This window comes from Podarcis pityusensis (assembly GCF_964106645.2).
Source record: "Podarcis pityusensis genome assembly, chromosome: 7".
In the NCBI taxonomy this organism is placed as follows: domain Eukaryota; kingdom Metazoa; phylum Chordata; class Lepidosauria; order Squamata; family Lacertidae; genus Podarcis; species Podarcis pityusensis.
The window spans coordinates 88031947-88053028 of record NC_138031.1 but is presented as its reverse complement, the minus strand read 5'-3'; the positions used below and the strand labels follow the sequence as shown (position 1 = coordinate 88053028).

Genomic DNA, 21082 nt, shown 5'->3' with positions numbered 1-21082 from the left:
CTGGGCGGCCGAGCGGGCGGGCGTCTCCTTCCCGGCCGCGTCTGCAGCCGCCGCGGGACCAGGCGGGCGCCAGGTAAGGCGGGCGGGCGGGCGGGCGGAGTGGGGGGCTGGCCAGCGCAGCGCTCGGCTCCCGGCGAGGCGGAGGAGGGAGCCCGGCGGCGCCCCGAGCGCGGAGACAAAAGGCGGCCTCGGGGAGCCCCGGCCGCTCCCTCCCTGGCTGGCTGGCTGCCGGGCCGGAGCGCGGGAGGGCGAGGGCGCCCCGGGCGGAGGCCAGCCGCTCGGGAGGAGCCGTGGCTCCGCCGGGCAGCGCCTGCCTGCCTGCCTGCCTGCCTGCGCGCCCCTCGCTCCCTGCGCCGCGGCGGCGGCGGCGTCTCGGAGGATGGCGGGGGCGGCGGGGCTGCTGGGCGGGCGAGCGGCAAATGCTGATGCGCTTCGGGGAATTCCTGTCACCGGGAGAAAGGCAGAAGCGGAGGGCGACGATCCTGGAAAGGCTCTCGAGGAGCCGGCCTGCCTTTCGTTAATGGGGACTCTTCCAGATCCGGCCCAAGTTAGTTGTGAGTGGCAACACCCATTGGGGGCCGTGGAATGGGACTCGGGGTCCGGACTGAGCGAAGTCCCGCAGAGTTGAGCGGATATCCTGTGCATATCTGCCGAGAAGCAAGTTGGGCTTACTCCCGGGTAAAGGTGCGGAAGATTGCCCACTGTGTGTGTTTGGCTCCTGATGACTTCTGGCAAGGAGACTGAAAAGTGCAACCAGGATCGAATGACTTTAGCATATCTAAATAGGTACTTGCCTGGTGCTGAGGGGAATTGCTTCCAGGTGACCAGGGATGCATTTATTATTATTAGTTTGCATTTTCTTCTTCCTAAATTAGCCTGTCAGTATGCTACAAATTGCTAACATACATATTTGTAAGCAGGTAGGTTAGTAAAAATCTTTGAGGTAGCAACTTTTGTAGCAGCGGGATGCTACCAAATACATTGTTATTAAAGCCTGATAAAAATCTGACCACCTGGCTAAAGGAATAGTTAAGCTACACTGCAGAATGTGTCAGGTTAGTTCCAATTAATAAATTTGTGAGGATTAAGGAAAGCATATAATTGAATAATGGATATGAAAATAATTGCCATCCTTAAAAGTATATTAGAGTAAGAAATGCAGAGCAATTGTCATTCTTACAATTTATTTTTCATTCTTTGAGAAATTGTTTTAATTTCTACTCTCAAGTTTTCCATTTAAAAATACAAAATTATAGCATAACACATACTCTAATTCTGTTGAACCAATCGTTAAGATTCAAAACTTTACATACTGTGACTCTGGTTCCCTAACTCCTTAATCCAACAACATATTTTAATTCTGATGATTTCCAGGAATGTGAGCCTGAGTACTGGGTAGCTGTAATGTTTGGCTTTAGCATCTTAAAAGGAAGTCAGTGTCTTAGCAGTCATAAGGAACTGTAGAAAAATGGAGACTGATTTTCAGGTTCAGCTTTGGTCCAGTCCAGGCCAAGACATATTTAAAAACAATTATGCTAAATTTGGGACCCATAGACTCATCGGATTTGCAAGAAAGTTATTTTTCCATTGAAGTGCAGTCCACTTAAGGACTACTTTGCTGAGATATTTTAGTAGCCAACCAGAGTACCCAAATGGGATTGATATCCTGTTCACTCAACTCCCTGAGCTCTTGTAACCATAAGTGAAATCTGAAAGTTAATTGTAAGATTGTCCAGTAGAAAGATGCCAGAAGAAGACACATTGCCACACAAACTTAAAATGATGGCCATCAGTCCTTGTTATTAACAATACAGGTCAAGTCCCCAAAGGTTTGACCCGAATCTGCAAATGTGCTCGCCATTGGCAATCATACTTTTTAATCTGGCAAGTGCTCCCAATCTGCTCTGGAACCTAGAGGAGGGCAGGGTTTCTTCCCATCCTCTCACTGAACCCTAAAAACACCTGGAAAACAATGGGGCATCTTTGTGCTTTCCAAGCGTCTCTGAACTCAGCACAAGCTCAAGGAGAAACTGCACCCTTATTTGGGCTCCAAAGAAAGGCAGAGGCTCTCCCTGACTCCCAGTGGCCCTCTTTTCTTCTGCAGGGTCCTGCACTAAAATGGAAAATATCATGGCCTGTAGGCCAAACAAGCCAATTGTGCAACACTTAGCAGAGTTAATTTCAGCTATAACTTTTCCTGGATTTAACCAGAGCAGAAAATCTGCTCAGAGCTGGGAAGAAGTTCCACTGGTTCTCAAAGGTTTGGAATGCTCCCAAATGCGCTGTTACCAGTTTATTAGGCCACATGTGAGCAACTGTCAGCCCAGGGGGTGCATTCTGCCCCTGATCTCTTTTGATGCCTCCTGGTTGCCGTGTTCTTCCATCTCATCAGAGTCCCTTCCTACCAGTTTCCTGCTCCTTTTTCTGGTCTTTTAAAAATGTGTTTCCCCTCTTTCTGTGAGGTTGGAGAAGGGACAGAATTTTACTTGATTAAAATATAATTTATGCTTGGTTGTATTTTATTTATTTTTGGTTGTATGGTTTAGGGGAAAGCTGTGTTTTCCCCAGGTGACTGAGAACAAATTGGTAGCTTTTTGTGATTTGTGCATCTGTATAGAAATTACTTTCATGTACTTTGTTAGAGGACACGGGTGGCGCTGTGGGTTAAACCACTGAGCCTAGGGCTTGCCGATCAGAAGGTCGGTGGTTCGAATTCCCGTGACAGGGTGAGCTCCTGTTGCTCTGTCCCAGCTCCTGCTAACCTAGCAGTTCAAAAGCACATCAAAGTGCAAGTAGATAAATAGGTACCGCTCCGGCGGGAAGATAAACGGTGTTTCTGTGCGCTGCTCTGGTTCGCCAGAAGCGGCTTAGTCATGCTGGCCACGTGACCTGGAAGCTGTACGCCGGCTCCCTCGGCCAATAAAGCAAGATGAGCGCTGCAACCCCAGAGTCGGTCACTATTGGACCTAATGGTCAGGGGTCCTTTTACCTTTACTTTGTTAGAACCATAGCTATATTTGTCTGCTTTAAAAAATATATTTAAAAATCCTCTGTATACTTAATTTGAGACCAATCCTATTAAAATTGGCAGGGCTTGCTTTTGAGAAGAAATGAAAATTTTAATTTGAGGTAGTCTTTCTAAAAATTTTAGGGTGGTTTTTATACCAAATTAAATAATTCCATCATTAATCTGCTCTGCATCTCCTCCTGTATGATGCACTGCCTCAAGAATGACCAATTGTCATTTTTATTCCAGATTCAAGTTCAGTTCTCCACGTTCCCATATCAGTTTGCAACTTAAAAAATCATTGTGTGAGTTTTCCAATATTTTATTGCCAGTCTCCTAATATTTGCATGTAATTTTGTTTGATTCACACATTTTTGCAAATATAATGCATTTTTATATGCTACTTTAACTAATATATGTGTATCCTTATGCACATTTTTATATGCATCGTTTGGACGGAGAACAGCATCACAAAATTTGGAGAAGTGCAGATTTAGAAGGCTAGCTGTCTTTGGGTTTACATATTAGGCAGGTTCGCATTAAGATCCGAACTGAATTTCTCAATAAGTTAGTTGGGTATGACCCATTATTATCTTTTCCTTTAGGCAAAGGATTGAGCAGAGGACCAGCAACTAAGAGCTGCAGAACAGGGGGATCAAAGAAGAAAAGCATTTTAGTTCAGCAATTTCCTCTAAATCAGAGATGACTAATATTCTTGGAGTGAGGGCCAGATTTGTCCTTGGCCAACTCTCCAGGGACCTCATGCTAGTGGTGGGGCTTTGCAAAAGTGGGTGTGGCCATAAGCTCACATATGCGCTTTAGGATGTGCAAGCACGGGCAGACAAGCACAAAAGGCTCCCACCCACCTCTCTAATCGATCTCATGACCAGAGTAGAGGCAATTTACATCCCTGTCAGTGTGCTGGGCTCTATCTCTGCTCACCCCAATATCTATTTTAGTTCTTCATTTCTTTATTTTGCCTGTGCCACCAAAATCTGTAGGGTCTGAGGGGCAGGAAAAAAAATTGGGGAGTTCAGATCAGGACCCCAAACTGGGGTTACCCTCCCCTTCTCTAAATTATTTAATTCCCTAACCTGCAGGTAAAACTCGATAACTTCTCTGTTTGACTTTGCTTTGACCTGGCTGTTTTGGTAAGCAAAATTTGACTTTGATGTAAACTGTAACTTGCTAATATCTGGAAAAGGCTGTAGTTATATATGACCATCTTATTGATAACATTGCTACCACCAGGGGAATTTAGGAATACAACCTTATCTGTCTATTCAAATTAATGTCATTAACTCTTATGTCCACAATATATTTTGAAGACGCATTTGGAAGCAACAAGAGTCTGAAAACAATAAACGGGTTAATGACAAATATGCTAAATATTGCTTAATCTAAGGGAGGTAATATATTTTCCTGCTTTTAAATAACTTTACGTGGACTATTGCCTTTCAAAGGCGTTTTGGGACTGAAGTATGGAGCACAGTGGACCCAAAATTTGTTTTTTTGAGGTCTTCTACAGTTCGGTCTTCGTACATAGGAAGTGGTGTTGAGGACTGAAGTAGGCTTTTGGACAATGACCTCCTGAGTGTATAGCACATTTGCTTCAATATTGGTTGTAGTTGCATTTCATAAGGTGGCGGTTGTTTGTTACCAAGTAGTTCTCTTTGAAGCTACTTGCGAAACCCACAGACAACAGTTGGATCTTAGAGAATGAAAGCTACTCCCAGATGATTTGAGGGTTGATGATGATACTAGAGCTAGGAAATGAATGAAGCACAGATTAAAAGGAGGATGTGGAATGAATTATAACCTGCACTTTTTTTTGCTGGTGTTGCCTTTTAAAATCAACTCTTATTTTAGAATCTTGAATGTATGATTTACATCTAGTTCCTTGACAGATGCTTGCACAGCTGTTAACTTCCAGACTATGTGAATCGCCCTGGGACCTCTGAGTATAGAGCAGTATAATAATAATAATAATAATAATAATAAGTCAGTGACCTCTTTGGAAGGAATGCACAAGGTGGTACGGGTTGGCAATCATTCAAATTGTGATATGGTTGGCCGGTTTACTCACTGTGAAAGAATGGTCATGGCCTTGACAAAAAGACTCATAGAACAGTAGGGACCCTGAGGATCATCTAGTCCAACCCTCTGCAATGCAGCTGTTCCATATGGGGATAGAACCTGCAACTCTGGTATTATTACCACCATGCTCTAAACCAACTGAGCTATGCAGTTTTCTTAGTGTCCCCTTTCTCTGGAATGGACAATTCATCTGCATGAATAGGGGCTTGGACCTGTGCACCACAAGGTGTGTTTATATGTGTGTGTGGTTTTTGGGAAATGAATGGGTAGAAGAACATAAGAGCAGCCTGCTGGATCAGGGCAGTGGCCCACCTGGTCCAGCATCTTGTTCTCACAGTGGCTAGCCAGATGCCTCTGGGAAACCCGCAAGCAGGATTTGAGCACCAGAACACTCTCCCTTCCTGTGGTTTCCAGCAACTGGGGTTCAGAAGCAGGCAGAGAGAGACAGTTTAGTAGTGCCACTTTAGAGCAGTGTTTCCCAACCTTGGGTTTCTAGCTGGTTTGGGACTACAACTCCCATCATCCCTAGCCAGCAAGACCAGTGGTCAGGGATGATGGGAACTGTAGTCTGAAAACAGTTGGGGACCCAAGGTTGGGAAACACTGCTTTAGAGCAGCCTGCCATAGCTGCTCTCTAGGAGTTGGGTTGATTCTCTCTGCTTATAGGACCACTTTGCTTATACAGTATAGTTGTAAATTAAAGAAATATTGTAAGAATGCCCTAAATCCCCAGCATAGGTGCTGACTCCTAGGGGCCAAAGCAGTTTCGGCCCCCATAATATTTTTTTAGGGGACTGGGCCCCTCAGTATTCAAAGATGTGTCTGGTGCTTCTGATCATCTGGATGAACTGGTGTGTCTGATCTTCAGTGCTTTCTCATTCAAAGGAATTTTAACCTTGTTGTGCTGTCTTGGAACACCTCACCACTTGGAAATATGTGTGCTATGTACTAATATGATGGCTGACAACAAGCAGGTGAGGATAATGGTGCACTATTTTGTTAATGGTGTGCTCTCTCTAGGGAAAGATTTGTCAGACTCTTGCCAGAATCATTCTTACCTTGAGAATGTGTTACTTTGATAAGTTCGGAACATGTAAAGAGGAATTGATTGCAATTGTTGCCCATAAAATCAGACTAAAATTTGCTGATGTGTTTCCTACCAAGGAGAGCCTTTGGTTGGTTGGTTTGGTCTGCCATGCTTTCCCCTGGATTCTGTGGTTATAAAAAAGTAAATGAAACTGGAGTCATACCAAGGGGGAGCCTAGCAGGCTGGTGATGAGTAACTGCATCTCCTTGAAAAAGCTGCCACCTTGATCTGGGGGCCAGTTCACACTTAAATGTAAGCAGTTGTGCCCTTCCCCAGACATAGGTGTGTTTTGGAAAACACTGGGATCTTCCCTCTTAAGGTGGTAGACCTGTCAATTGACTGGTGAAATGCTGACAGATGACTTTGTTATTTGGCTATTGTCCACTGTGTACATGACAGCTTAACTTTTTATTTATTGTGAATAGCACTAGAAAGAACGATATTTGCACATTTTTGTTGTGGTGAAGATGGGGTGTGTATGCTCGTTTTGATCACTTCTGGCAAACTGATGCCTGATGTAATGTTTCTTTTAGAGACTTGTAGTCTCTCTAAGCTACGCCCCTCTGCATTTGGCATATAGCTGCTCAACTTTCTCCAATTAGGTGTGGTTCTCGTGTTTTGGAGTGTTAAGTCAAAGAAACTCCTGGCATCTGAACTTCATTTGTGGAGAAGTAGTGCAGAAAAGGAACAAAGAGGTATAATGGCATATGGCATTTCAAACAATTTGCAGAATTGTAAACATTTTGCCTGTGTTCTGCTGGATTACTTGGCTAACAAGATCCAACATACTGTCTTTTGAAAACTTGGAACATTTTGCTATGGTATCGAAAGACACCTAAAAAAGTGATGTGAACAGAATTATGTTTTACTCTGGTTACTGTGTCAACTTCAAACTTACGTATGTTGTTTACAATTAAAAGATTGAAAGCATAAGATAAAAGAATACAACATGGAAGTTGAATCACAACAGAATAAAACCAGCAACAGTGTAATGTGAATTATCTCTGAGCATTGATATGCCACACTGAAATTTATTTATGACATAGTTCTCTCTTGGAAGTTCAAATACCTAATCCATACCCTCCCTCGTGTTAATGGAGGATGGGGTGGGGAGAGGATTATGAAATACATTGTAATGTGATATCTGAAGCAAGACCTCTGTAAGATTTGCCTCTCCCAGTCATTGGTGTGTGTCACAGCTGTTTTCTACAGACAGTTGGCAGCTGCACACTCAGACAGACAGGCCATGCCAAGTCCCATAGTGACCATTTTCAGCCATATGTTGATGAAGGCTTGATAACGTTGATGGTAATGGGGAGACTTAATGAAGGATTTTCCTTTTTCCTCCTTTGCCAAGAAACATGCCCCCCCCAGCAAAAAAAACCACCTTTCAGTTACACTTCTAAATATTTAAGAGGGAACTCAAATGTGTAATTCTTTGTGGAGGGCTAAGGATAAAATCAAATGAAAAGTGCTACCAGGAATTTCAGGTTGACAAAATGAAATGGCAAATAAAGTCTTCTGGCTCTTTATTCGCAAAGGATTCTGTTGGTGCAGAAGTAATTGAAATCACATAAAAGTTAGAAATGTGTGTTTGTTTGCAGTGTTTAATAATTCAGTGTGGTGGTGTTTTAAGGAAGACAGATGGCAGCAATAGCTTCTTAATTCTGATATGAGCCTTATTAATTTTCAAGTGAGCAACAGAAGCAGCTGGCAAGATGAGAAAATCCATCCCAGTTGTAGTGTGGTTAGTGGTTGTCATTGCCTGAGCCAGAGGACCCAGCTGGGTGCAGCTCTGATGGCCAACTAATGAGAGTCTCAGTGTAGGACAGACATTCCTCCTGCCTTTGAGATGGTATGGGGATCGGCATATCAGCGTATTTATCCATATTTTGTTTACACTTAACATTTAATATGCAGCAGATATGTAGAGCTGCTCATAATGTGTGTCTCATGATTGGAAATGCATGCTCCATCTTCTCTTAACGCAAGAATTGTCTTGGTGGAAGAGACCAGAGCTCCTCCTCACTTAGCGTTCTGCTTCCAACACGGCCAGCCAGATTTCTCTGGGAGCTCACAACCAGGGACTGGCTACTTCTCCATGAACATTGGGAGGGAGGTTATTGGTTTGTTTTGTTTATTCTGTATTTTTATGCTGTGAACCACACTAAGATATTCAGATGATGGGCATAAAAAATGAAATATAAACATTTCTAATTCCTTTAAAAGCAATCTAGGCTTGTGGCCATGATTAATAGTTAGCCAGGTGTTTGTACACTTACATCTAAGTGTTCATATACAAAATTTTGTTTCTGAGAACATCTGAACCAGCCAACCGAATTAATCTTTACATTCATTTTTTTATAGTCTTGTTGAAAGTTAGGCTTGTTCATTATGGGAGGGCTGCCCCATTTGTGTCTCTGCCCTCATTGTATCCTTTTTTTTTTACTTTTCATAGAAGAAATGTGCTGCCACATCAAGGGTGAGGATGAATATATACCACCTGGGAATTGACCTTCCCCTGTGATCTCTCAGTTGTACTGCTTTCCCCTAGGCAACATAACAACATCTTCAATAACTGTATCTAATTAAACCTTGCTTCTCAGAAAGTTACCTGGTTATCTTTATGGATAGCCTTAAATAAAGGGTGATGTAGTTTGAGAAATAAATCTAGCAGTTGATTTTTCCATGGCATCAGAAATTTTATGGTCAATAAATCTGTTTTGCTTTTTCCTAGAGAACAGACAATATTAACTCTGTGCTATACTGTCAGTACATGAAAGATTTGTTCTAATCTATTAAGGCTCCCTGCATTCCATCGCCTGGATCATCTTAGCTGCTCTGCTTCTTTTTTTTCTGTGCCTTTGCATATGAAGGGCAGGTTCAAATGTTACTAGAAAGCTCAAAGCTCTTCCTCATGGTTCCTCAGACATCTAAAAGCTGTTTACATCACACATTTACCCAAATATGTGCAGTGTCCTGTTTCACCATCATCATCTGGCAGTGTAGGGCACTTTATACCCATCCCACCCCTTGGCTTCCATATGTTAATGTTTGTAGATGAGCATCAATAAAGGGAAGAATGTGCTCTAGTCTAATGAAGGAGGCAGGTAATTCTTGAACTGGCTTTGCTGCAAACTGTTTACAGTGGAAACTCGCAAGACAAATGCCTCGCAAGACGGAAAACTCGCAAGACGAAAGGGTTTTCCGTTTTTGAGTTGCTTCGCAAGACGATTTTCCCTATGGGCTTGCTTCGCAAGACGGAAACGTCTTGCAAGTTTGTTTCCTTTTTCTTAAAACCGTTAATACAGTTGCGGCTTGACTTCGAGGAGCAACTCATAGCACACGGTGTGCATCTCCGTAGGGGCAAGAACGCGTGAAGGCGGGTTCTGAGGGAGAGGGAGCTTTGTTTCGGCGAAAAATAGCAAGGCGCGCACACTTCCCTCCCCACAACTCCCAGTTAGGGAGGCCAGGCTCCGGGGCTCTTCGGACGGGGCTCCTTCCTTCTCCCCCCCCCCGCGCCCCGGCGGTGACAAGAGCGCCTGCCCGGGCCCTCCGGTGCTCGCCCTGCGAGGGGCGCCCCCTACCTGCATCTCTGTGCTTTCCAACCCCGCGACATCGACGGCTGCGGCAAGTTTGCCTCTCGGTGTGTGTGCTCGCGAGTGTGTGTTCTCCTCGCCCCGCTCGAGTTAGTCCCGGCGCAGCGCAGGCAGCAGGTGAGTCGCCCTTTGGCAGCGGGGAAGGCGCCGGGCCAGGCAAGGTCAGCTCGGGAGCCACCGGGGACGCGCCCCCGCGCTCCTCTCCAACGGGCTGGATGCATCCCTCTCCGCTCGCGCGCTTCTGGCTGGCTGGCCGGCTGCAGCAGCAACAGGGGCAATAGGCATCCACCGTCGCTGACGCTCCCTCCCTCCTGCCCACAGCGGACGGCTGGCTGGCTGGCGCTCTCGCTTTCTTTCAGGCTGCTGCTGCAGAAGGGATTTTGCACCAGACAACTTTTAGGCCGGTAGGAGTTTTGACTACCGCGGCGACAGCAGCAGCAGCAGTAAGATGGCGCCGACTGTAGTGCAAAGGGTCGGAGCAAGGCGAGCCGAACCGATCCCGGGGGCTCAGGCAGCAACCTCCGCCCCGCCTCCCCCCCACGCCCCGCGCCCGCCTCTCCTTCCCTCCCAAGCACCCCCCTTTTTTGAGGTTTTTGAAGACTTTGGTGATTTTTGAAGCTTTTCCAAAACTTTCCCGACACCGTGCTTTGCAAGACGAAAAAATCGCAAGACGAAAAAACTCGCGGAACGAATTAATTTCGTCTTGCGAGGCACCACTGTATCCCTCTGTCCAAGAGATGAGCACTTTCTGAATCCTCAAAGATCACTCATTTTCCTGACAGTAGTCTAGAGGCCAGAAGTAAGGTAAAGGTAAAGGGACCCCTGACCATTAGGTCCAGTCGTGACTGACTCTGGGGTTGCGGCGCTCATCTCGCTTTATTGGCCGAGGGAGCCAGTGTTTGTCCACAGACAGCTTCCGGGTCATGTGGCCAGCATGACTAAGCCACTTCTGGCGAACCAGAGCAGCGCACGGAAACACCGTTTACCTTCCCGCCGGAGCGGTACCTATTTATCTACTTGCACTTTGACGTGCTTTAGAACTGCTAGGTTGGCAGGAGCAGGGACCGAGCAATGGGAGCTCACCCCATCGCGGGGATTCGAACTGCCGACCTTCTGATCGGCAAGTCCTAGGCCCTGTGGTTTAACCCACAGCGCCACCCGCGTCTCATAGAGGCCAGAAGTATGTTGTGCCAAATAAACAGACTGTCAGTGAAGGTGGACTATAAATGCAGAAATGTGAAAAATGGCATCAAGCGAAGGGTTAGATGAAATTGGTTTGGGTGGTGGATTTACCAGTTGGCCATCTTACCCCTATCCATAGAAGTGTGCTTTCCCTTCAGTTGCCTGTCACTGGAGTGCCTTGGTATAAATACCATTCCTACCTAAGGGGGAACTGTTGTTCAAATGGTCTCAAACAACAATAGACAGGAAGCTGCTATGTACAATTTAAACCACTACCAGCAGCTTCCTTTTACAGTTCTGCTAGGCTGCCTGTTCTAAATGTCATTTTTATGCTTATTTTCATTATAAGAAATTGTTTTTATTTTGTTTCAGCCATGGAAGAATTAATAGTTGAACTACAGCTGTTTCTTCAGCTTCTGGACCATGAATACTTAACAACCACAGTCAGGGAGAAGAAGGCAGCTTTGAGTAACATTCTTCTGAGGATACAATCATCAAAAGGTTAATGCCAGGTTTATGTTATTAGCATATGGTATGGGGTGAGGCAAGACTGTGTTTAACCCAGAGCACTAGGAAAACAAAACCTCACCCAGTTCCCCCCTCCTCATTTTGTTGCAGTCTGGCTTACATGTTCTGCACCCGAGTAGAATAGCATTTCCAAGTGGCCATTCTTGCAGGGGTGAACCTTCTGGTGGTTCCCTCGCTGCGAGAAGTGAGGTTACAGGGAACCAGGCAGAGGGCCTTCTCGGTAGTGGCGCCTGCCCTGTGGAACGCCATCCCAGCAGATGTCAAGGCAATAAACAACTGTCTTACTTTTAAAAGACATCTACAGGCGGCCCTGTTTAGGGAAGTTTTTAATGTTTGATGCTGTATTGTGTTTTTAATATTTGGATGGAAGCCGCCCAGAGTGGCTGGGAAACCCAGCCAGATGGGCGGGGTATAAATAATATATTATTATTATTATTAATTATTTATTAGTGCTGAGGGCAGGGATTATGGTCAAATTGGGCACAAACAGTTCATGCCTCTAACAGGGAACGGGTGTTTTATGGAGGAAGGAGGAGGGTTAACTCTTCTTTGCACAGCAGTTAGGCTTGAAAGCAGCTTCTCATTCAGCCCAATGAAAGGCTGTTTTCAAGTCTCATTTCCCTGTGTGTGAGGGGCTTCTTTTTTAAGGGGTGGTGGTGTCACAGGGCATGGAGAGTGGAGGGCTGACCACTTACTTTCTGACCCTTCTAAAACTGCCACCCCATGGCATTTTGTCTTGAAAACAGCCATTGGTTTCGGTTAAAGGCTGTTTTCAAGGGAGGAGGGGGTCTTTGCACTGGACAGGCCACAACTCTCACTAGTGCCCCATTCCCAGAGGAAAGATTTGCATCATTCTCTTCATTCCTCAAGTGGGGGCAAGAGTGCCTTCCCATTCTTTTCTTTGCAGCTCCAAGGATGTTCCCTCATGATAAACTTTAGTGGCTTCTTAAAGTAAGGATTCTTAACTCCCCTCTTGTTTTTATTTTCATTTAGCAAGTCACTGCCCTTGTAATGTGTTATTCCTTCTCTCCCACCCCATGTCCTATGTGTAAGCTTTGAGTTGATGCCATGGTAAGCATCACCAACTCCATTAATTAATATCAATTTTACATAATCTTTTCCCCATCCTCACATTAGATTTTGAAATAAAAGAAAATGCACAGAAACAAGAGGTTACCGGTAACTTACCTGCTCCTCCGCAGATGCCTCTGCCAGAGATTCCTCAGCAATGGCTGGTGAGTATAAGTGTTTGCTAATGAAGAGATCTTTCTCATTTTTTAAAAAATAGTACAGCTTTGGAATTCGTTTACCTATTTGTTTATTTGAATGTATAACCTGTTCCCTCATATGTAATTAAAGTGTGAAAGCATATTCAGTAGGATGATTTGCCATACCTTCCTTGCCATACCTTCTACTTGTATAGCAATTTGACTTTCACTTTGAGCTAATACTGTCCTTAACAGATTATCCACCAGGTCTTCCTGTTCATACTTAAATATCATTGAAACAAATTTGCTTATTGACTATTCCCAGTGTTTTGTTTTCAATGAAGATACTACACCAAATTTTCACCCAATTTTAATTGATTTCCATATTTGATGCCTGCCAATTAATATTTTGCGATATTGGATAGCTGACATGTTAATCAGTCTCAGTTGTTTTCATACTTCTATCTTCAGGGAATAATTGCTCTACTGACATATGCCAAGGAATTTATCTTGTGTTCTCCACAGAATCCCTGAACAGTGTACAAGATGCTGCAGTGTGTTCTTGGGTCTTGTACTCACTTGGGTCTTGTAACACCAGACATTCCTGTGGTTGCACATTGCAGACCAAGTGCACAGGCTGCCTTTAATCTACTCTTCCAAAGAACTCAGGGTAGCCTGGGACATAGTGTGAAAATCCCTCTTACAATGTAAATGACTATATTTTATGGCTTGAATGCAATAGAAGTTAATATGAGACAGTATTTGACAGCTAGCGTATAATTGTATTTAACTTACAGCATTTGATAGACTATATTTGTTAATATTTACTGTATTTTTCGCCCTATAGGACGCATCGGCCCATAGGACGCACCTAGTTTTGGAGGGGGGAAATAAAGGGGAAAAAATTTATTCCCCCCCCCCCAGGCGCAGGGCTGGGGCGGGGGAAGCCCGAGCTTCCCCCGACCCCAGCCCACAGAACAGGCAGCTCTCCGCAAGCCTTGGGAGACTGTCGCGGCTTCCCGCCGGGCTCCCACTGCTTGCGGATATCTGCCTGAAGCCCAAACCAGGTCGGGGAACAGCGGGAAGGCGCGCTGCTTCTCCCCGCCGCCAGCCTCCAAACCAGGTTGGGGAACCGAAGCCTGGGGCGCGCTGCACAGTCCAATTGCATTCCCAGCCCCCTATACAACAAAAACATAATTACTGCTACAAATACATCACATTCTGTTCCACCCAAGCACATTCTATACATGAACAACACATTCACACTAATGAAACTCAAAAACACCCTAAACTAATTTGCTCATAATTACTATTCTAGGACACTGTCAGATCACACTCCTGACACTATTCCCACAGTTCAGCTTCCCATCCTCAAACAACTCGCATGCCTACTCTGTGAGACCCAGACAAACCCGGACAAATACTGACATACAAGCAATAATCCATAAACATCCCGTGAACAAAGCCTTCATAGCAAGCACTTGCCCTCTCCATCTCTCACTCTGCAGGGGCAGGTGGGCAGAATCTCCAGTAGTTCTGAAGGTTATAGAAGATATTTCCTCCAACTTTCTCACAAACCCTGCAGTGACGCTTCACCATCTTCCTCACACTACACCAAGAAAAATAATTCTGTAAACATGATGCCTCATCTAAATACCCCTCCCTTCCTCCCTCCATCTCTCACCTACGGGACCAAAGCTACCTTAATATCAGGCTGTCTGCATTCTCCACCTTAAAGAAAAAAACACATTCTAGCCCACTAATAATGTTTATATGCTGCCAGAGAAATATCTGTTCAATCCTATAACTAGTAGTGAAATTCTTCCAGGTATGGCTGTTTGGAGTCCTGAAGAGAATTAATCCACACCACATATTGTTTCAGGTCCCACTTGCTTTCTTCCAATTCCCAGCATGAGTAATTTTTACTTGTATTTGTTCATTCTACCACAGCTGTTAAAATAGCAACATGATAATGTTTAGGGATCTCCATCCCTCCTTCTAATGACTTTCTCAACTCAGTGATTTTATTATTCCCAATCAGTCTCTTCAACTTGGTTGAACCTGCATTTTTATGGAAAGCATCTGACTCATCTAGGCACATTTTGCTGTGGACTATCTTTGTAAATGCTGCCACATCTTAGCCCTAGGCCCATGTGATATTTTAACAGTTGGGCAAGTACTTTGATAACTTTATTCTTGAATATTTAACACCTCTGTCTTTCCATTTAGAATTATAAACATTTGTGTTATTATTTTAAACGATTACCCGTTGCTTGGTTTTGCTTGATTTACGTTACAACCAGCAGATTTGCTGAATTTGTCAGGCCATGCCATCCTTTGGCCCTGGGAGTGCGTTGTGTGGGACTGAGTCCTTTCTGGTAGGTCCCCAAACCAGGGGATGAATAATGCCAGCCCTGGAGGTGGCATAGTCTGGTCCCTTTTATTTCCCTCCCATTGCTTTCAATAGAAGGCAAATATTTAAAGTGGGGGAAAGGAAAAGGGTGGAGGGACACAAGAGCACTCCTCCACCCTGTTGACTAGACTAGCAAGTCATTCAAGTATATTTGGTTCTCTTTCCTTCCTTAAGAAACAGCCTTGCAGTAGCCAATAAATTCTCCACTGATACAGAGTCCATCATAATCACTCTCTCTACTTTGTTACACATCGTCTTGATGTGGAAGACTTTTGGGCGCAGTCCTGTGCTGCTAAGTAATTGGAAGAACACTCAGATCACATTTCCCTACCTTAGAAGAAAAGGCAGCTTAGCTGAGTGGTCTGCTGTAATTACACAAAAGCTGCATTGGGACGTTCAAATTTCCATGCAGGATTCCTAAAGAAGTTGCAAGATCTGAACATAATGTAAAACAACAACCACAACACCTTGATGTTTTCTTTTGGCCATTCAATGTGCTTCACTTTTGTGGAGCTGCCCTTGGGTCTGGTTCAGAAGCTCCAGATGGGGCAGGATGCCGCGGCCAGATTGATGATGGGAGATTCTGGTTGAGAACATGTGACTGTGTTGGTAAAGCAGCTGCATTAGCTGCCCCATCTGCTAATGAGCCACGTTTAAGGTTCTTGCATTGATTTACAAAGCCCTGAACAACTTGGGGCCAGGATACCTCAGGGACCGCCTGGACCCTTATATTCCAGCTCAGCCGCTGAGATCATCTGCAAGAGAGGTTCTGGTCATTCCCAGAGCTGGTGAGGCTTGTTTGACAGCAATGAGAAATTGAGCTTAAAGTATCATCGGCCCAGTCCTGAGAAACACCCTGCCAACAGAGAGTCAGGGGGTGCCTTCTGTGCCAACTTCTGAATGCCTGCTGAAAAGTTTTCTGTTGTGCCAGGCCTATGTAGGCAGTTGGGAGTACACCCCCCACAATGGTCTATTGATGCTTGGTTTTTGTTTTTTTGCTTTTAACTTGTTTTTAACTTTTTATTATTTTATTGCCTGCTTTTATGTTTTTATAGTGTTGTAAACCGCTGCAATAATAGTTTTTTGATACAGTGGTATATTAATATAATATGATATAAATATTAAATAAATAAATAAATAATAACGAAAATAAACTTTCCTCCCGCATTTAGCCACCAGATAATGGTCCACCACCATTACCTTCCTCATCCCTTCCTGAAGGTTACTATGAGGAAGCAGTACCACTCAGTCCAGGAAAGGCTCCAGAATACATCACATCCAGTAAGTAAAAGATATACAACTGAGTAAAGTCAACTGCAAACAGGAAAAAAATGCAGACAATATATAATATATCTGCACAAAACTGATAAACCTGTTTTAGCTAAACTAGATTCCGTTTCATTTGTTGGTAGGATTGAGAAGCTAAATGTTGAGCCTGTGACACTTGATCAGTATTCTAGGTTACCTACCAAGAATTATTTTTGCTCGCTGTATGCTACTCAAGCATTCAAGACTGTCTTGCACTTTTCAAATAATGATCCGCTTGACCTTTTTACCAAGCAATTCTAACTATAGGAAGCCAGCAGAATCTACTCTGGGTAATTTAAACTGGCATAAATGAAGCTGGCATAAATTGCCCTTATTTCCAAACTCCATTGAGGAACAAGGCTACTGCTGGCTGTGCTGGCCTGAGTCTGGCAGAGGGAAAACAAGCCTTTAAAATAGAGTTTGACTTACACCACCTTTTTTGACGGTGTAGGTTCCATAGGATTATAGAGTTGGAAGGGATCCTGAGGGTCAGCTAGTCCAATCCCTTACCAGGATCTTAGGTCACATGACCAAGCTGAAGGGGGTTTGGAATAGGTGCAAGTCACCCATGTGTTATCCCACCCAGCCACACTCCTTTTTACACTGGCCTCAGTTCAGCCAGCTTTGGCTGAGCTGGGATAGGAGACTTACCTGCTGTGCCTCTGGCTAAGCCAGGATAAGGGCTCAGCGAGAAAACTTACTTATCATCCTGGTGGATCGTGGGTTTGAATTGTGCTGTCACTATATCTGTGGCTTCAGTGTTAGAAACAGAATGCCTTTGAGCACCAATTTCTGGGGATTCTGAGCAAGAGAGGGCTTCCCATAGACATCTGGTTGGCTCACTTAAGAATGTCGCATTAAAGTCATTGTGGGACTGCACAAACTGATTAAACATTTGCCCTTTCATGGGCATATAAAACTTATTTTATGTACAAGGAAGTAGGCCTGGGATTTGGGTGTCTTTCAGATCAGCATTTTCCTTCTCACATTATGAGGAAGTGTAATGAGAGAGGGCTGGACAACAAGACCCTTAAACATTTGAACCAACTTCCCAAACAAATAGGTTTAGGATTCTGCATTTCTTCCTTTGTTTTATAGTTATTGCGGCTTTGGTTATTATTTGTAAGCTAACTTTGCTAGTGAAAATGTAAATGTGATACAGTCATACCTTATGTTACGTCCGCTTCATGTTACGTTCTTTCAAGTTATGTCCCGTGGCGACCCAGAAGTACCGGAGAGGGTTACTTCTGGGTTTTGCCGCTCGCGCATGCGCAGAAGTGCAAAATGACGTCACACGCATGCACAGAAGTGGCGAATCACAACCTGCACGTGCGCAGATGTGGCGCTGCGGGTTGCACTCTTTTCGCAACCAGAGGTACCACTGTACTTCTATAAAAAGTTACTCAGTAGAGTTACGTCTATTGATCTTTTACTCTACTGATACCACTTAAGAAAATGTTTTGATAGACACGAGATCATTCTGAGCAGACTGTTTTGTTCCAAATGTTGCTTTGTTGGAATGTGCTGTTTGGTTAAGTTTATTTTAATAGAACTCCCCACCCCACCACTTTTGTCTTAAGATTACGATTCTGATGCTATGAGCAGCTCTTATGAGTCTTACGATGAAGAGGATGAGGATGGGAAAGGGAAGAAAATGAGACACCAGTGGCCTTCTGAAGAAGCATCGATGGACCTTGTTAAGGATGCTAAAATCTGTGCCTTCCTTTTAAGAAAGAAGCGATTTGGGCAGTGGACTAAACTGCTTTGTGTGATCAAAGAAAACAAACTACTGGTGACTAAAATTTATGTTTTTTTGTGATAATGCCAGTTATAGTGTTTTGAAACCTGAGAAAACTATCCATGAAGCTGTGAGCCACCTGCCTGGGTGTGCTGGCTGACTTGCTGCTGCCATTAGTCATGGATTGGCTCTCTTTCCCTTCAGAAACAGGGACCTAATCAATCTAGTAGACGCCTGGTGAAAACATAACCAGTAGGACAACCCACTTATCACAAAATCTCACAACAGCAAAATTTATTGCCATAGTGCAAAAGCTTTGTGGATCAGAGTACTAGAATTCAGCTGGGGCTTCTGTTTCATTACTAGTTTTTCTGACAACAAATTTTATTGCTATTTTAGAAACCATGACATGGTCTCAATATAGTTGTGCTAATGTTGATGCTTTTTATCTTTGATTAGTGGAAAGATGAAGCAATTTATTATTTTTTTAGCTTTAGATTGGAGCTGCTTTTTGCGCACAATGAAGCTTTGTCCTAATATCATTCTTAACTGTGTGTTTAGTGCTATAAGAGTTCAAAGGACCAACAGCCTCAGATGGAACTTTTGTTGAGTGGCTGCAGTATTACATACATTCCCAAAGATAGTAAAAAGAAGAAGCATGAGCTGAAAATCACACACCAGGGGCAAGATGCTTTAGTGCTTGCTGTACAGAGCAAGGAGCAGGCAGATCAATGGCTGAAGGTACGTACTGCAATTTTAACCAGTCCCATTTCCTATAGTGATCTTGGTGCCATAAAAGTGTGTTTAAGAATGTGAGTAAACTGGAAGATCTGTTTGAAGTGTGAAGTGTTGGCACTATTCCATAACTCGTGGCGTTGGGGCATGCAGCAGCGTTGGCCCATGGTGTGGTGCAGGTGGGTCTACATTGCTCTCCCAGCTTCCCAACGCCATGTTTTGGCTGCTGCTTACTGAGAGGGTGAGGTGCAGGCAGCGCAGCATGGTCCCCCACACTGTGGCAGGAGAGTCAAATTGGCTCTGCTGCTGCGCATCACACTGAGCATCATGCTGAGCTGTTCATGCCATGCCCCTTGCTAAGTAGCAGCCACACATGGTGTTGGGGGGTTGGGAGAGCAGCGCAGCTCCACCCCATGCATCCTGCCAGCTGCTACTGGAGGCATGATAATTCAGCCCACTAGTATCCTTAAGCCATACATAAACATTGTATGACATGGCTCATTGTGGTGTTGCTGTTGTTGCTGCTGTTGTCCTCCTCTGATGATTCAATCAACTGGTGATGTGACCTAGTGCTCATTCATCTTTTAATCTGCTTCTGCCTTATCAAATTTTCACTCCCAACTCCTACTTTTTGTTGTTTTACTTTTTTCTGTTCATATGTTTGGTTATTTAAAAAAGGGTAATTATTCAGGTTTCACCAACGTGATCCGAAGTAGCTGAAATGTAAATGGCCCTAAAGTTAGTCCTGATTCAGTTCACTTAAAAGTCACCAGATTTCACTTCTCTTGTGCCATTGGGACTTTGTTCCAAACAATTGCAGCTTGGCTGATGACTGCACATTGTAGAATGTTAGGGCTATCTTTTTGTAGTCAAAAAGTATTGTTTCTCTAAAAATCTAAGGCAAAAAGTGTTAATGTTTGTATTTATGATTCTGTAGTAGCCACTTAAAATTTTCCTGCCTTAGGGGGGCTCCGAAGCGTCCATATTTTGAAATCCAACTGCATGCTGACAAAGCACAATAGAAAGGCAGGTGATTAATTTTGGCAGAAAGTTGTCCTTGACCTCAGAAACGGAATGAGCTTGATGCTACTACTCTTATCAAGGCACTTTTGCCACATAGTAAGCAGTTGCCTGTAATTGCTAAAGTTCAGTTTTTCATATACTTCCACCTACTTTGCAGTGTTGAAGCCTAAATTAATTTCAGAAGGACTCTCAGGCAAAGTAACTTTTCTCCAGTGGCTCTTGAAATTTATTAAAGTAGTTCATGAAGAATTCTTTCCCATTTGCTTTTACATGCTGTTTCGTTTGCAAATTGGCATTCTGATTCATGCCCGTTTGCACAAGGGAGCAGCTACCTTGTAAGGACTGAAGGGCTATTTTCACACTGCCTGTTCTGCTTCAGAGACCAGATACACTGGCTAGAGTGGAAGCCTGTCTCACATGCAGCCTTCTCTCATTCTAACTCCACTCCTTCCTTGCAAATGAGCTATTTTGCAATACAGGAACCTTCCCAGAATCGACATCTTCATTAAATGCCTTATAAAATATTGTGGTTTAGTCACCAGTGTGCCGCTTGGTGGCAAATGGCAGTGTGAATACAGTCACATCTTTCCCCTGCTTGCCCTATCGTAGAGTGTACTGTATATCTCCTTTAAAGTTTTGTGTTTGAAGCAGCAGGTTCCCCACTAACTCTCCACACAGCTGGCTGGTGCAGCCCCTTGTTCTTTGCCTCAGGTCTGTCATGTCTTGTGCCGTCTTGTCCTGTCTGGAATCCTCCTTTGATGGGATCTCCTCCTATGTGTCCATGCTCCTTTCCAAGTTGGGAGTCCTCTTTTGAATAAGTGTGTTTTGGAGCTGTCCTGGTAGCGGTAAGCTTCAGAGACCCTTTGATCTATTCTGGAGCCTCTTTTGCCTGTCTCTGTTTTGCCTTGTAGCCTGAGCTTAGCTCCTGCTCCCAACTTCCTGCCCTGCCTGCATGACGGCACCTTTTCAGTTCTAACTGTATATGCTTCTTCTGAGTTCCCTTTGTGTGAGCCTAGGTCCTGTGCCTACTTGTTTGTGCTGGATTCTTGCATAACACTTTCCCCAGATCCGTAAAAAACCTTTCCCTTGCATGTTACTTGAACTCTGATTTTCATCAGGTTATAAAGTCTACTTCCTTGGTCTAAACCAGAAAAGGGT

At 44.2% G+C, this 21082-nt stretch overlaps 1 protein-coding gene across 5 annotated transcripts in view; it reads left to right on the top strand.

Annotated features, from left to right (window-relative positions):
* Positions 1–21082, top strand: part of AFAP1 (actin filament associated protein 1) — a 60699-nt gene continuing 39617 nt past the window's right edge. For 4 of the 5 annotated variants that reach the window (XM_081015160.1, XM_081015158.1, XM_081015159.1 and 1 more), the window contains exons 1-6: positions 1–73; positions 11344–11472; positions 12637–12734; positions 16293–16401; positions 18009–18220; positions 18728–18907. In XM_081015160.1, the coding sequence (XP_080871286.1) occupies positions 11346–11472; positions 12637–12734; positions 16293–16401; positions 18009–18220; positions 18728–18907 (726 nt within the window). In that variant the 5' untranslated portion in view covers positions 1–73; positions 11344–11345. Of the gene's footprint in view, positions 74–504; positions 679–11343; positions 11473–12636; positions 12735–16292; positions 16402–18008; positions 18221–18727; positions 18908–21082 lie in introns of those variants that run through there. The other variant, XM_081015157.1, reaches the window with a different exon arrangement.